This window comes from Syngnathus scovelli, chromosome 15 (genome assembly GCF_024217435.2).
Source record: "Syngnathus scovelli strain Florida chromosome 15, RoL_Ssco_1.2, whole genome shotgun sequence".
Lineage (NCBI taxonomy): Eukaryota > Metazoa > Chordata > Actinopteri > Syngnathiformes > Syngnathidae > Syngnathus > Syngnathus scovelli.
The window spans coordinates 9,049,155-9,063,658 of record NC_090861.1 but is presented as its reverse complement, the minus strand read 5'-3'; the positions used below and the strand labels follow the sequence as shown (position 1 = coordinate 9,063,658).

Here is a 14,504-nt window from a genome sequence, read left to right as displayed (position 1 = left end):
CACTTGTACCTTACTATAAAAAAATGTACAATAATAATGAGTTCTAAAAACATATTTACAGTGGTGTACCTTGTTATACAAAAATTGTTATAATAAAAGAGTTCTAAAAACATATTTGCTGTATGTACACTTGTACCTTGTTATAAAAATTATAATAATAAAAGCTGTTCTAAAAACATATTTACAGTATGTGTTAAGAATTTGTTGGATTTTGCCCACAATTTAGGGAGCGCGTCATCTGTGCCTCACGGCAAAAAGCCATTGCCAATCACCTGTTATCCAATTTACTCACTGCGTGCTCGTTTGATTTCTTCAGATTTAGGAAAATGCTAAGACACTGAAGCAGACATTAGACTTACACAGGTTGGTTGAGTTCAATCACAATTTTTGTTCAAAAAAAAAAAAAAAAAAAGCTCTGTTTTCAGGAAAGTACAATACAGCGCTGGGCCCTTCAAGAGCGGAAAGTCTCCATTCAGAAAAGGCAACGTTCAAGGTTCTTTGATCAGCTTATATTAAAGGGCTAGAGACATCCCTTTTTTTTTTTTCAATTAGAACAGAATTTGATAGAATGTATAAAGTGAACACATTTGCCGCATTGGAAATTAAAAATGGACACCGATTACTAAGAATAAAGCTGAAATGAAATGCCAGTTTATCGATCGCGTCCCGCACGAAGCCAAACTGGCGGCGCCATTACTGTGACGTCACAAGTTGTACATCTGGATGTCAACAAACCCAAACAACATGGCAGATGATAGCGACAGCTCCGTTTCTAGCGGCAATATTAGCATCATTTTATCCGATTCAGAAACCTCTTTTGACGCAGAATATGATGAATCTAGCAGTTCACTTGGGCTGAGCTGAGCACATTTTCTGAATTCATTTTTCTCCCGTCACTCTGGTTAGGTTGGCATAGTAAAAAGTGCTCTTGGGGGCTTTAGAGTGCCGAGTTGATCTCGGCACATGAAGACATGACCACCTGCAACGTTTGGTTTAGGTTTTATAAGCATTTTAAATTTTATTGCTTAAATCGCATTTTCTCGACGAGCTGAGCACGTTTTCTGAATTGTGCCTCTCCCGTCACTGTGGTTAGGTTGGCATAGTAAAAACAGTAGAGTGCCGAGTTGACCACTGCGAATGAAGAAATGAACATCTGCAGCGTTTGGTTTAGGTTTTAGGCGCATTTTTTATTTTATTTCTTAAATCGCATTTTTTCGACGAGCTGAGCACGTTTTCTGAATTGTGCCCCTCCCGTCACGCTTCGACATACTTTTCAAAGTCAAAGTCTCAAAGTCTCCTTTATTGTCAATTCCTCCGCATGTCAAGACACACAAAGAGATCGAAATTACGTTTCTCACTATCCCAGGGTGACAAGACAGCGTTCACAACGCACATACAAGTAAACAACACAGGAAAAATAAAACAAGAAGATGAACAATAAGAGTGATAGCACGCTAGCCGCTCCCGATGCACAGCAGAGTCCGGAAAGATAAGACAGAGTTCACAACGCACATACAAGTAAACAACACAGGAAAAATAAAACAAGAAGATGAACAATAAGAGTGATAGCACGCTAGCCGCTCCCGATGCACAGCAGGGTCCGGAAAGATGACAGTCAACCAGGCCACTGTGAACACGAGCACACAGCAGGCACGCATTGTCCGGTTCGTGGATCCTATCAGGCGAAGTCAACCCATCTTGTCGTCCCGCGAACGAATGTACGCCAGGATAATGGAAGGTACGGCTAGGCGAGCTGGGTTGGCCGCAAACCTGGCCCGACGTCTCCGCGCTGGCCCCTCTTCTCTTTTTGTTTACATTCACTGAAGCTAAACGCGTACAACTTGAGACGTCATGAGACGTCACTTCCGGCTGGCGGCTCAGTGCAGTCAAACTCGTCTGTGCGGCAAATTTAAATGATATTTTTCAGAGCAACAGCTTCCTTTTCATTGTTTCGAGCGTCAATTTATATTTATAAGCCCATAAGCTAACTAAAACCGATTTATACATATACCGGTGTCTCTAGCCCTTTAAGTTGAGCATTGTGGGCCGAGATTGATGGGTGATGAGTCTTTGGGGTGGGGCAAGTTTGCCATAGGAGTGGGTGCTGGTTATGGGCGATTCGGTGTATGTGGGGTCTGTGGTCTTCCATCCCGTCTTTCGGCCTTGGCGATCATATTTGGCCGAGTCCTTGGCTGGCTCCCTCTGGCACCTGCTGGTTTTATCTCCACGTGACCTTCCTGTGAACATTCTTCTCCAATCTTGGACATAGACTGTCGTACCTCATTCTTTCAATTTTGTCATTTTGTACGAAATTATGATAGCTTTTGGCTGTGACATCATTAATCTATTGCTGTTCTTTTGATACTTCATGTCTTTGCTTATTCTTAGTTTAATCATGCTTCCAACCGTATCTTTTCTTTGTTAGGCAAAATATTTCCCTCTGTGCAGAGCGTTCAGTAGTAATCAAAAACTAGCATCTAGCATTAGTCAAAACATAAGATACAATCAAGTACTGAACGGTCAAGACGACTCTGGCCGTGTCCATGATTTAGAGAAAAAACATCAGGCATGCATTACACAGTTCCTTAAGGGTCATTAAGCTATTTAGGCAATATATCAAAAGTAATTTGTTATTTCAAAGTGCTCAGAAATATATATCAGATCATAAAGTTATAAAAACCTTTCTCATCACCACTTATCAAAAATGTCTAGCTATGTCTTCTTTATTGATTTGGTGTGTAGGTATAATTATATGCTTAAAATGTTTCTTTTATTTATTTAATATGTGAATATACTTGTCTGCTTATGTACTTTATTCAATGAGGTTTGAGCATATCTGTTTTTGTAGCTAGGCAAGACTTTTTGTATTTTGACCCCATTTCCTTTAAATTCTCCATGTTATTTATGTTATTCAGCCGTGCTTTGATTTGAGGTAGGGTGATTTTTGTTTATTATTTTATTTTATTTTTATAATATATATATATATATATATATATATATATATATATATATATATATATATATATATATATATATATATATATATATATATATATATATATATATTGGCATCTTTCCGCTAACTCGTTAGCCTGCCCAGTACTTCTTGTTAACATGTTACACGCACACACGTAGTATATTTATATTTTCAATATTTACACAAAATGTTCTGTTATTTATACTATTAATGTATTATTTACATGTTTGAAACTATTTAATGTTCTAATAATAAAATATGCACTTAGTTTCATATACATTTATTGACACAAAAAATGAGATGAGAGGGTGACCGTACTTCGCTGATTTCACTAATCGCGGGACGTTTTTGGAACCAATTATTCGCGATAAACGAGATTACTGTATTTGCGTGTTACACAGGCGCCCTCTAGTGACACACAAAAGAATCAATAGCTGAGTAAAGTCCAGTTGCATTTCTTCCAAACTGTTTTCAAACACTAAGTGACAACGGACTCGAGTCCCCAAGTGGGCTGCTCAAGTTCTTCACCAAAGAAAAGAATAGCAGTCCACACGCGCACACAACAGGGAGCGAACAGTAAACTTCCTCTTCCTGCCGCTGCTTTCACGCTCCACCCGTCTACACTCACGCAACCATCACAGCGAGTCGGAGTGAGCGGAAAGAGCGGGTATAATCGGACACGACTTCAGACGGGTGAGAAGCCTTTTCATTCTGCGTGTGTGCCTCTCATGTCATGACATTGACAGCAGAGGCAGACGTTAACTTGACAGTTTGATATGATCCATAGGCAGCTCGACTCAAACGAAGATGATCATGACACAATATTGCGCACTTCGTCGTTTGCCCTGGCCACACAAGAGAAATGAGGAACAGTCAAGCGGCAAACATGTCAAATAGATTGAAGTGCGCTTTCGCCCAAAAACATAAATTCTCAATTCCAGTCTCATTGAAACATTTACGCAACTGTATATGGCACTTTCATCTCGCAGTTTTATCATTTACATCATGTTGATCCATGAAATGTTTTGATGGTAGCCTGATTTTGCAAAAACTTGTATATATGTATATTTTAACAATTGCTCAACAAATACTTGGTCATGTTTATTCTGGATGCTGCCGCGACTGCTGTTGGAAGTAGTAACAACCCCTTCCAACTTCATTTTCAGCGCGTGCGCACACACATATTAGTTCCTCTTGTTGGAGGGTTTATGAGTGGCATGATTGTTAGCGAGATGAGTGTAATCTGTCATCTTTGACGTCTTTGGCACACTCACGGATTTAGGTTGGAATGTGAAATCAGTTGAAAAGCATTTGAACGAAGCGTTGAGAATATTGTCCATTTCTAGTGCGGTTTCACGACACAGGATTACTTAGCACGTCAAAATCAAACCAAAGAAACTTCCCACGCGTGACTTATCTATTTGCGAACTTGCTCAGCGGTCACTTGGAGCTGCAGCACTTGACTGATATTCGCCCTTCTTTTTCTCAAGTTCACAATACTTCCCCTTTCCTCTACTCAATCATTTGTCAGACCTGTTTACTGCTTGCTGTTTTGAAGCCAATCTGCTGTTAGTAGGTCGCCATGTTCTATGCAAATTGTTGCGGAAACTTTGTTCCTCTGCAGAGGCCATTTCAGTAATTCCAAACGTGCGGTCTCGGTTTCAACACGAGAACGCCACAAGTTTTTTGCTTCAGAAAAGCTTCCTTCTTTTGGGGTTTAACGTTTGGTTTCAACATGACATTTCGACACCTTTCTTCTGTCACTGTCCGCTGCGCGTTTTGACGCCGCGTTGTCCATAGGTCGATGAGCGCACCCTGGGATCGGCTGGCCACCGGTAACGAGGGCGGGGTCACATCCCTGGAGTCTGGACTGAACCGCATTCTCATACTTTGTATTTCATTCTTTGGCGCCGCGTTCACTGGAATAACATGATCACTTTTTCTGCACGGCAACTATGCGGAGACCCAAGCGCGAGGATCTCGATACTATTTCCAACAAACATGTCGTGTTACTTGTATCTCAAGGTACCACTATATTAGCTTTTTTGCATCATAACTTTTTTTCATTGACTGACAAACTCATCTTTTCTCAGGAGCGAGACGATGGGACATAACGAGTCTCTGGACAATTAATTGAATCCAAACGGGCTGAAAGGTAAATTACGTCTTAAGGGTTTAAATTGTTAACTTGTATTTCTTGACTTTTGGAGCTCGGGCCTCCACTCATCTGGTTTTTCAAATGTCTGTACTTGAATGCAGCTTTCTAGACAATAGAAAACCAAGCCGGAGTGGGGCTCCCGTGTGTGTGTGTTGCAGATTGGTGCGATCATGCAGACAGTCAAGTGCGTGGTGGTGGGCGATGGCGCCGTGGGGAAGACCTGCCTCCTCATCTCCTACACCACTGGAGCCTTTCCCAAAGAGTACATCCCCACCGTTTTTGACAACTACAGCAGCCAGGTGCTTCAATGTCACAGATGGATAGAAATGTCTTGCCAGGATTCCAGCGGCTTCACAGCACTCGCGGCTCAAGCTGAATACCAAAGCAAACATAAAAAAGAGAATGATACGTTATGTTTGAAAAACATTGCCTTAAGGAATGCCCGCTAGCTTATCAAGGAAAACGCCATTGCCAGGCTAAGAGTTAGTATTGAGAGTCATCGTTTGAAAACTATTTAGGCGCCAGATCTTTGAGCACAAACACTGGAGCTAGATGTGTTATTTAAATCCCGTTGAGTTTTAATAAAGAGCAATTTCCTGAGTGTTTTCTTTCTGAAACAAATGAAACTTAAAGCACCACTGTACTCACTGTGTACTGGCGGTGCATTCAGGTGACAGTGGATGGCAGGATCATCAGCCTAAACCTGTGGGACACGGCGGGCCAGGAGGAGTACGACCGCCTGAGGACGTTGTCTTACCCGCAGACTAACGTCTTCATCATTTGCTTCTCCATCACAAGCCCAGCCTCCTATGAGAATGTCAAACACAAATGGCACCCCGAGGTGAGGAGTCCCGTCCGTCATGATTGGAAGCTCTTGCTTTTACCTCGTCTCGCCCCTTCCTCAGGTGTCACACCACTGTCCTGGTGTGCCCGTCCTCCTGGTGGGCACCAAGAGTGACCTCCGAAACGACACCGACACCCAGAGGAAGCTGAAGGAGCAGGATCAGGCGCCCGTCACTCATCACCAGGGTGTCACGCTGGCTCGCCAGATCCAAGCCATGCGCTACCTGGAGTGCTCCGCCCTCAACCAGGACGGCATCAAGGACGTGTTCGCTGAGGCCGTCAGGGCCTTCCTCAACCCAGAGCCTGCCGTCACCAAGAAGCTTTGTGCGCTGCTCTGAGAACAAAATCAAGAAAGTAAAAACAGGGCTCAGTCGAGCTTGAGAGTTGATTTGATCTTTTAAAAATGGGATAATTATTTTTATTTTTTTTTAAAGGGGGATCTTACTCACCTCCAGTGATGGAATCACAACTGTCTAAAAGCAGCTTTTTGATTCTAAGTTCCAGGTGGGGAGGTTGAAAAGAAGTTTACAACAGTAAAGCCCCCATTGAAAAAATGGCTAGGAAAAAAAAAATCAACCACGAAGAGGGTGAAAAATGTCAAAGTCTAAATGAAGTTTAAATGAAATGTTCTTGGTGCCACATCAAATAGAATCTCTCGCATTGGGCAAAAATCAGAAGCTATCCGGCAGAGGCCGTCGGAGAGTGGAGATGGCGTGAATTCTCCTGTCCTTCACGCCGGCAACTTCTCGGAGGCGGGGCAGCCAGCCCTTCTTCTTCCTGACTGCAGACTCTTTCTTAGTCTTGCTCGCGAGGCGTTGTTAGCGGAAGCTACGACCTGCCATACTAATCAGGCTGAGAATGCCCCTGATAATAAATGTTGATTTGATCGTCACGCAGGGTCTCCGTCCCTCTTTAAGGTTCACAATAAATCCCAAAAGCAATTGCAGAGCCGTGTGAAATGAGTAAAAGATGTTTTCCAAAGGTGAGGGTCGCGGGCGTGCCAGAGCCTGTACATGTAAAATATGCAACCGATAGCTACAAATGGGGAAGTCAACAGCAAACTTGAAAAGCATGATTTTTTTTTTTTTTTACTGATATGGGAATATCGTTTTCATCAAAACATACAGATTAAAAAATGCTTTCAATACAGTGTACCTCTCTGGTCTGCCGCTAACTTCAAAACTTTGCCTGCTCTTCTCTTCTCCCTTTGCGACAAAAGCATCCATGAAATGGAATGTGGATATCATTTGCCGTTCTTTTTGGACAGATTTACAAACAAGCACTGCCCTTTTCTCACCTGCCTCTTTCCAGGTCTTGCACCCTGCGTGCCCCTCATCTCTCCATCCTGCTCTCTCCGTGTAACTATCTCCTTCTTTAACAAGTATTTCAATGTTTCGTAAGGAAGTCGTTAAAAACCTTCAAAAGAAGACATCAAACAAACGAGGCCTCCAAATGTCCTACACGAGAAGCTGCCCGTCCATGTGTGGTGGGCCGAAGCAGATTTTAAAGGTTCAATAAATGTTCTTGCTTGTCATGGTCTCCTGATTGTTCTCACCTGTTTCCTCTTGCCTTCTCTCGTTTTCCTCTCCCTCTATCCGCATCTTGCCCTCTGAGGCAATACAAAGCCATGGAGAGTCAACAACAACAAGACAACAAAGAAGCAAAGTCATTATCGTGTCCTCATTGGTGCGAGGATGAGTTAGCGCCACATTTAGCTCGAGCTGTTGCTGCAATGAAAAGCACCTTGGTAGCATGAACACAGAACGCATATAAAAACACAGCCGAGCTTGGCATGAAATACTTCATAGTGTCATTATATATCGTATCAGATTCACTGGGCAACATCCTTAATTTTCAGTTAGCTAGGGCTAGCTATTAGCGCCTCAGCTTATCCGCACCGTCACTGCGAACACCTCTTTGGCTAATCTGAAGTCAAAATTGTTACTATACATGTCAACTAAACTAAAGACGCAACTTGCGATGATGTTTTTGGGTGTGCAGTTGTAAAGTGGGTCCCATAGTTGTCAGTATCGTTTGTCCTCGGGCAGCACGGTCACCATTACAGATTCTTTACCAAAGTCCAAGATCGACGTAGTGTGGAAGGCCATGTTGGAGAACACCACCAGGTACTCGAAGAGAGCAAACAGCGTGTAGACTGGGGACAGCAGAGGACGCGGTGTCACACAATGACAAGATGTCGCGATTGCTCGCTTTCTGCCTTGCTAGGCTTTAAAAAGTGACGTTTGCCAATATTGCGCGACAGCACCGCCAAACATACAAGTTTGGCCCACGTCTTGAAAAGCCAGAGTGGCTAGGCTTACCTCCGGCCTCGCAGTGCTTGTTGTGGCGTCTGAAGAAGTAGGCGGCAGCCACACAGCAGCCCAAGTTGCAAAGGAGAAGGCGCACCTTCCACCTGTACGAAATCAACTCCTGGCAAAGAAACAACTAGTTGGCTCATCGCCAAAGCATGGAAGAAGGGCGCCGCTTCCCCTTATTGAGGAAAACGTACCTGTTTGTTCACACAGTGACTCTTTATCACGTACCACAACCTGCATGAGATCAGCATGTAGAGTTGTGAGCTCACAATGAACGTGAGGAATCCCCCTTTGTGAACAGCTGCAGAGAGAAAATCCAGACATAATGCACACACATTATGTGTGTCTGTGTGTGTGTGTGTGTGTGTGTGTGTGTGTGGGGGGGGGGGGGGGGGGGGGGGTCTCATCAGGAATTCGCCAGTCCCAAAGAAGTCAGAAAAGTCGCGACAAAAGCTGCACTTTTCAATCCTGCTCCGAGGCTGTAAGCGGAAGAAGTGCATAACACCGGGGATGCACTTTGAACAACGGGAGTTAAAAACAAAAAATCATTAATCATCCTGTTAATCGAGCACCTTTAAGCCTTTTCGCACTGAATTTAAGCCATTTATTGTGCATGTGTGCTAAAAGGTATTTTGCTCACTGTAGATCTCTGTCGACGCCACATAGGTGAGCAGCAGGAGGGCGCAGTTTTCAGTCAAGTTGCACGCCAGCGCCAGCCAGCTCAGGAGCAGCTCTGGAAGCTTGGTGGCGAAACGGCCGCGGTAGAAATTGAAATAGGTGGCGGCCAACAGGAACCGCGGCGCCGAATGCATTCCGATGCAGAAGCGCCAGATGTAGAGCTCCGGCACGCGACTGATGGCGGCGCTGATCGATGGGAGGTAGTTGGACACCTGAAACGAGTCAACAGTTAACAGTTCGGGAAAACTCAGCACACAACGGGACCGGCGGTGGCTTTGGCGGGGACTTACATGACAATGTGTATAGTTGGCATCTTCAAAGTGGTATACGATAGAAATGAAGAGGGACACAATGAGGCCCGTCACAGGAAGAAGAAGCATCCCTGTGACAAAGATGGTGAAGGGAAGTTGGAAGAGGGGGCGATCCCGGTCCACGCTGTTGTAGGGCAGGTGGAGCATCCTGGATAGTGGAAGAAGACAAAAAGCGGCTCACGTTTTATGGGCACTCTCACACTCATCCAACCCCCAGTTCGGGCTCTTCTCTTGCACCGGAAGTCACTGTAGTCAGGGTTCGACCCCTAGTCAGCATAAAAAGGGCACAGTGCATATTCCTTTGTTCTCTTTTGACCACCACGTCCCTCTCATATATCCAACATACATTTTCTTTAGTGTTATTTAACTAACTTCATATGATTACACTGACTTCAAATGTATTTTTTACATTGAATATGCGTTAATTGAAGTTGACAAGGCCACAAGAGCAAACTGTTAAATGACATCAGTGTTCGTCGTTCTTTACATGGCTAATCCGGTCATCTGTGTAATGAGCTATAATAATTTGGTCATCGTGTGACATAATGCGCCTTTCCGTGACGTTACTAGCTGTGGTCCCGCATCACTACAGAGCGTAAAAAAAAACACACACACATTGAAATGTCAAACCTTTACTGCTCTCCTGGCTTGTTTTCTCAGGTCATTCCACCGCGTTTAGCCCCCGACCGAAAGCCCTGTTAGCTCTGGTTAGCTCTCCAGCTAACGTGGCTTCGAAGAAGAACTATCTCCTATACGAAATGCAGTTGTAACATCCAATTTAAAATAGCATTAACTACATTTTTGGACCCCTGCTCAGCTGTTGTGGCTACTTGACTATCATGAATAGTTCAACACCATTCCGCTACCGGGTGGCGAAAGTTACGATTCCAAACAGTGTCGCTAAGAATCAATTCCGGGTTGAAGAAGTATTAAAGCAAAGTAACGGAAGTATTGAACTCCTTTCACAATAAAGACACCTTAACTATTAAAAGTTCCAAAACGCTTTACAATAGATGCATGACATTGCACGGAAAACAGTTTTAAATGGTACAGCTTTTGAAAAAAAAACGAAGTCAATTAGAGCCGTCAAAACTGGAGGTCGTTAGCGAGACCTAAAACTTTCAAACAACTTTGTTCCCAGGTTCCATGACCACCTTTCTAAAATCTTGCATTCCCCCAAAAAATCATCTGTAGTCGTCGTCATTTAGTTCATCACATCAAAATGCCTCTGCGTTATTCAAGAAAGAAAAGTGAAAGGGGGATATTTGACACGAATAATGGAGTAGTTTGTACATGTGTGACATCGCCACACAATTGACCATTGGGTGTCAGTGTATGTGTGAGAGAGAGCGAAACAGAGTCCTTTTGTATGCCTGATTTCCTTCCATCAATTCCTTCACTTCTTGTTTTCCTTCATCGACAGTACAGTACAACCAAAATTTGTTTGATTCTGGTTGGAGGGAAATAAAATTATAACAATGAGGAAATATACTTTTAACCTTCAATCACTTGTTGCCATCCCACTATATTTTTTTAACAATAAGACAAACGTAATCACCCAAACAGAACCCGAAAATGCGCAAAATATAATTGCCATTTTCTAACCATAAATCTGCAAGAGTGCAAAACACACAGCTAACATTCAGCACGAATCAATGAAGTCTTTATGATTGTAACACCCAACCGCCCACACACACACGCATACACACACGCACTCACACGCTCAGAGCTCTGTCATTGGGTCAGTGTAAGAGTGGTCTGACAATGAGCACACAGTCAAACGCCATGATGGCCTTCACGTCGCCTCGCCACGGTCTAACTCCTCAGACCTTTGTCACCGTGTTCCTCCTTCTCTCAGGTGAGATGCCAAAATCACGAGATTCATCACTGTCGACATCAACAAAGGCATGAAATGATAAAATTTGAAGAAACTCTTTGTCTCCATGGCATCGGGACGTTGCCTTACTCATTGGGGTAGGAACTTTTTTTTTTTTTGCATGCATGCATAGCAACAGAGCAGTGGTCAGTGCGCTTGGGACAAGCGCTTTAGAAAATGGATGGCTGGATGTTTTCATCCATCAGTCAATATCCGAAGAGTAATCCGGCAGCGTATTGTCTCCTAAATTCACGTTTGCATCTCACAGCAGGTGCCATTGTTCCCATTTGCTGTTACAAAGTAAGCGAAGGCGGCGTGGCCTCGCTGTCCTGCCAGTACTCGGTGAAGCGATTCGGCCTGAGTCGGGTTTGCTGGGGCCGGGGCTGCGGAACCCTCTGGTGCAGCAACGCCTTGATCCAGACCGACGAGAACGGTGTCATCTCCAAGGTGAAGGCCTGAGGCACTTTTACATGGAGCCCGGCGGTATCGTCAAAGCGCCTGTGACCCCGCCGCAGGTGGATGAGCGCTACCAGCTGACGGGAGACATCCTGGAAGGACAAATGGACTTGGACATCGCTGACGTGAGGTGGAGCGACAGCGGGCCATACTGCTGCAGGGTGGACATTGACGGGCTGTTCAATGACAAAAAGGTGATCATGAACCTGCGGGTGGTCAAAGGTGCGTTGCTCAAACGCATCAGTTCGCTCATTTATTTCGAGCAGCAGGCAGACACAGAAAACATGCAGGACCCCGGGACCGCTTTACCTGCAGCGCTGTCTTGCTTTGTTTGGTTTTTATCCCTGTCAGCTTCAATCAACAGTCCTACAACAACAAGCGCAACAACAACAACAACAAGCACAACAATACAAGTCACAGAGGCGTCGATGACTTCTGGAGGTCAGACAATCCTCAACGACACATCTTGCAAAATAATAATAGGAATAGTACAAACCAATTGCGGGACACCAATGTGGATTTTGATGAAATCAGTCCAATTGGCAGTTCATCATTGAAATAAGTGTCTTGATCTTTTTGATAACTCTTAATCGCTTTGCCTTGGCAGTTAATGGGAACACGCTGGCTCTGTCGCCTCAGCTGGACCTTGTCAAGGGGAACTCGACAAACCTGCACTCCACCACAATCACTGTGAGTAACATGACATATTGTGTTTTGAAAACCAATACGAAGCATTCTTTAGAACAGAAGTGGTGGATAAGTCAAACAACTCGGCGAAGATTGTTAGACCAAGGAATTCGTTCCAAACACAAAACTAGCTTTCTAAAATTGATCAGCTAGCTACGATACTTTGCAGCCAGTTAACCCAAACAGATATGGAAAGTAGTTTTTCCCAAAAGTAACTTGCTCCGGCAGATAAAGCACACAGCCAGTTAGGAAAAGGTGTTAGTTTAACTCGAGCTAAGTCAAGTGGCTAAGCTAAGGCTAAGATGGACTTGAGTAGCTTACAAGTCAAAGTCGTTGTCTTTCAGGCGGTCAAGCCCGCTGCGTCACTCTCCTTTCACACCAACGTTCCTGTCCTGTCGCTCTCCCTCAGCGTGCTGACAACGCTGGCGGCCATTTTTTTGTTCCTGGCCTTCAAGCGTACGTCTTTCGTCCTCATCGCCGGCATGAATATGAAGTCTGTCAACTGGAATGTTGTCATTGTCAATCACTCTTACACTCTTTCTTTCTCACACACTCTCTTGCACTCTCTCTCTCTCACTCTCTCTCGTACAGATGGTTCTTCCAGGGCGGTGTTAAGGCGCGGGTGGTGAGCACGTCGTTCTTTTCAAACTCTCTCTATTCAACTGAGTATTTTCAAGGCCAAATATCTTGATGAGAGCCTTTTCACGTATTGGGAATAGAAGATTAATCCTGTTTGCTACGGGTATTCCCGCAAACCGTCATCTGCTCAAATGAGGCCGCCGTTTAAGGGTTTTGATTCATTTTGGTCGAAAATGAAAATTGGCCACAAATAGAAAGTAGTTTGAAGAGACCTTCATCATGGTATAATTCTTTCTTCCAGTTTTTCAAGCGAGGAACCACCTCACATCACCTACGAGATCAGGATGAGAAGACCGGTTCAAGAAAATATCTACACTCTTGACTAGATTCGACCACGTCAGGTCAACTGGACTGAAATTCAACAACAACTTTCTCCAACGTGTTTTGACGATCTGATTTATGACTTTTTTTTCCTTTTATTTTTAATTGCCTCGACCAAATGATGTGTTCTTGTTCTTAAACTGTGAATAAAGGTACTTTTGCTCAGATGTTGCTGGTTTTAAATTCGACATCAGGTTTGAAAAAGATGAGAACGATAGATTCATGTTTCGAGGATGCAACTTGCTCAACAACTACAAATAAATTTTTTAAAAGGACATTTTAGAGAAACCTACAAGGCATGATCATCGTAAGTGACGATGGTTATTGCTACAATAATATGTGCTAAACAATAAACTAAACTAAACTAAACTAAGTAACGATGGTTCATATTTGTTCAGCTTGTGTGCTCAGCGTCTTCATTAAGATGACAGCCTGCAGTTCATTGCCTTCAAGTCCGGAACTCGGTGTGTGTGTGTGTGTGTGTGTGTGTGTGTGTGTGTGTGTGTGTGTGTGTGTGTGTGTGTGTGTCGTGTATATTGTCGTTCACCTCAGGAGGACAAACTTCAATGCATGTTACCTCCTCACATACACACAGAAATTAGTTTTCTATCTGGGAAAATATAGACTCGCTATTCCAGATGGAGTGCGTTTGCGTGAGTGGTGCCAATTCTTTTCAGTAAAAACATACATCAGTGATGTTTGAATGGATCTTTCTTCCCCGCTTCTCTTGTAGAACCGTGTAGAGGATGGCCAATTTTGCCCCAAACTCCAAAGTGTCTGTTGAGGGAAAACACCCCCCGGGCGCAAGAGTCGCGTGTCTCCAAACGGACAACTGGCTTTTAGATGCAAGTCAAATAAAGCTCCCGACAGTGTCAACGTCATCAAAGCTCTTTAGATGAACTCCAGGTTTGTGCCAAATCGTCATTCACGAGCATCTCTCCATGGCTTCGGCACTCAAGTGGACGCTGTCGGCTCATAAGTAGAGTCTACGACAGCGCCGTAGTCATGTTACGAGTCGCTCAAGAAAATGCATGCTTTTGTCTTTCAGTCATCATCATAGCTTGTCACACCAAACAGCCAACCATTCTAGGGTGTTCTGATTCACATTCAGCAAATCAGCGTTGTTCAGGCTGCATGATAAGGGGCACGCTCGGAGGATATGCTCGATGGTCTGGGCGCCCTCTCCACACTCACACGACTGATCCGTCCCCAGGCCCCATCTTACCATATTATCACCTGTCCT

At 44.0% G+C, this 14,504-nt stretch overlaps 3 protein-coding genes and 1 long non-coding RNA gene across 8 annotated transcripts; 2 read left to right on the top strand and 2 right to left on the bottom strand.

The window, feature by feature from the left end:
- Positions 1–3,241: 3,241 nt before the first annotated feature.
- On the bottom strand, positions 3,242–5,934 carry LOC137840978 (uncharacterized). The gene is made up of 2 exons (XR_011088244.1): positions 5,784–5,934; positions 3,242–5,507 (listed from the first exon to the last, which is right to left on the bottom strand). It is a non-coding gene; the product is annotated as an uncharacterized lncRNA (long non-coding RNA).
- On the top strand, positions 3,470–6,870 carry rhogb (ras homolog family member Gb). Of its 2 annotated transcripts, none has more exons than XM_049742476.2 (5): positions 3,470–3,670; positions 5,071–5,132; positions 5,294–5,434; positions 5,806–5,976; positions 6,041–6,870. In XM_049742476.2, the coding sequence occupies exons 3-5, from the start codon at positions 5,306–5,308 to the stop codon at positions 6,314–6,316; spliced, it is 576 nt and encodes a 191-aa protein (XP_049598433.1). In that variant the 5' UTR covers positions 3,470–3,670; positions 5,071–5,132; positions 5,294–5,305; the 3' UTR covers positions 6,317–6,870. The 2 variants fall into 2 exon arrangements, with proteins under 2 accessions (XP_049598433.1, XP_068509325.1); XM_068653224.1 differs by lacking the exon at positions 3,470–3,670 and adding an exon at positions 3,748–5,002.
- A 170-nt stretch (positions 6,871–7,040) lies between these two features.
- Positions 7,041–10,191, bottom strand: pgap2 (post-GPI attachment to proteins 2). Of its 4 annotated transcripts, none has more exons than XR_011088243.1 (7): positions 9,898–10,190; positions 9,262–9,430; positions 8,934–9,183; positions 8,488–8,594; positions 8,300–8,408; positions 7,276–8,133; positions 7,041–7,183 (listed from the first exon to the last, which is right to left on the bottom strand). XR_011088243.1 is itself a non-coding variant. In XM_049742471.2 (7 exons), the coding sequence occupies exons 2-7, from the start codon at positions 9,486–9,488 to the stop codon at positions 8,003–8,005; spliced, it is 714 nt and encodes a 237-aa protein (XP_049598428.1). In that variant the 5' UTR covers positions 9,489–9,548; positions 9,913–10,191; the 3' UTR covers positions 7,041–8,002. The 4 variants fall into 4 exon arrangements, 3 of the variants coding, with proteins under 3 accessions (XP_049598428.1, XP_049598424.1, XP_049598427.1); XM_049742471.2 differs by adding an exon at positions 9,464–9,548 and having other exon boundaries at positions 7,041–8,133; positions 9,262–9,353; positions 9,913–10,191; XM_049742467.2 differs by having other exon boundaries at positions 7,041–8,133.
- Positions 10,192–10,358: 167 nt separating this feature from the next.
- timd4 (T cell immunoglobulin and mucin domain containing 4) lies at positions 10,359–13,428 on the top strand. The gene is made up of 7 exons (XM_049742462.2): positions 10,359–11,140; positions 11,427–11,605; positions 11,674–12,055; positions 12,222–12,304; positions 12,646–12,757; positions 12,893–12,926; positions 13,182–13,428. Exons 1-7 carry the CDS (start codon positions 11,047–11,049, stop codon positions 13,264–13,266), a joined length of 969 nt encoding a protein of 322 aa, XP_049598419.1. The 5' UTR covers positions 10,359–11,046; the 3' UTR covers positions 13,267–13,428.
- The last annotated feature ends 1,076 nt before the right edge of the window (positions 13,429–14,504 follow it).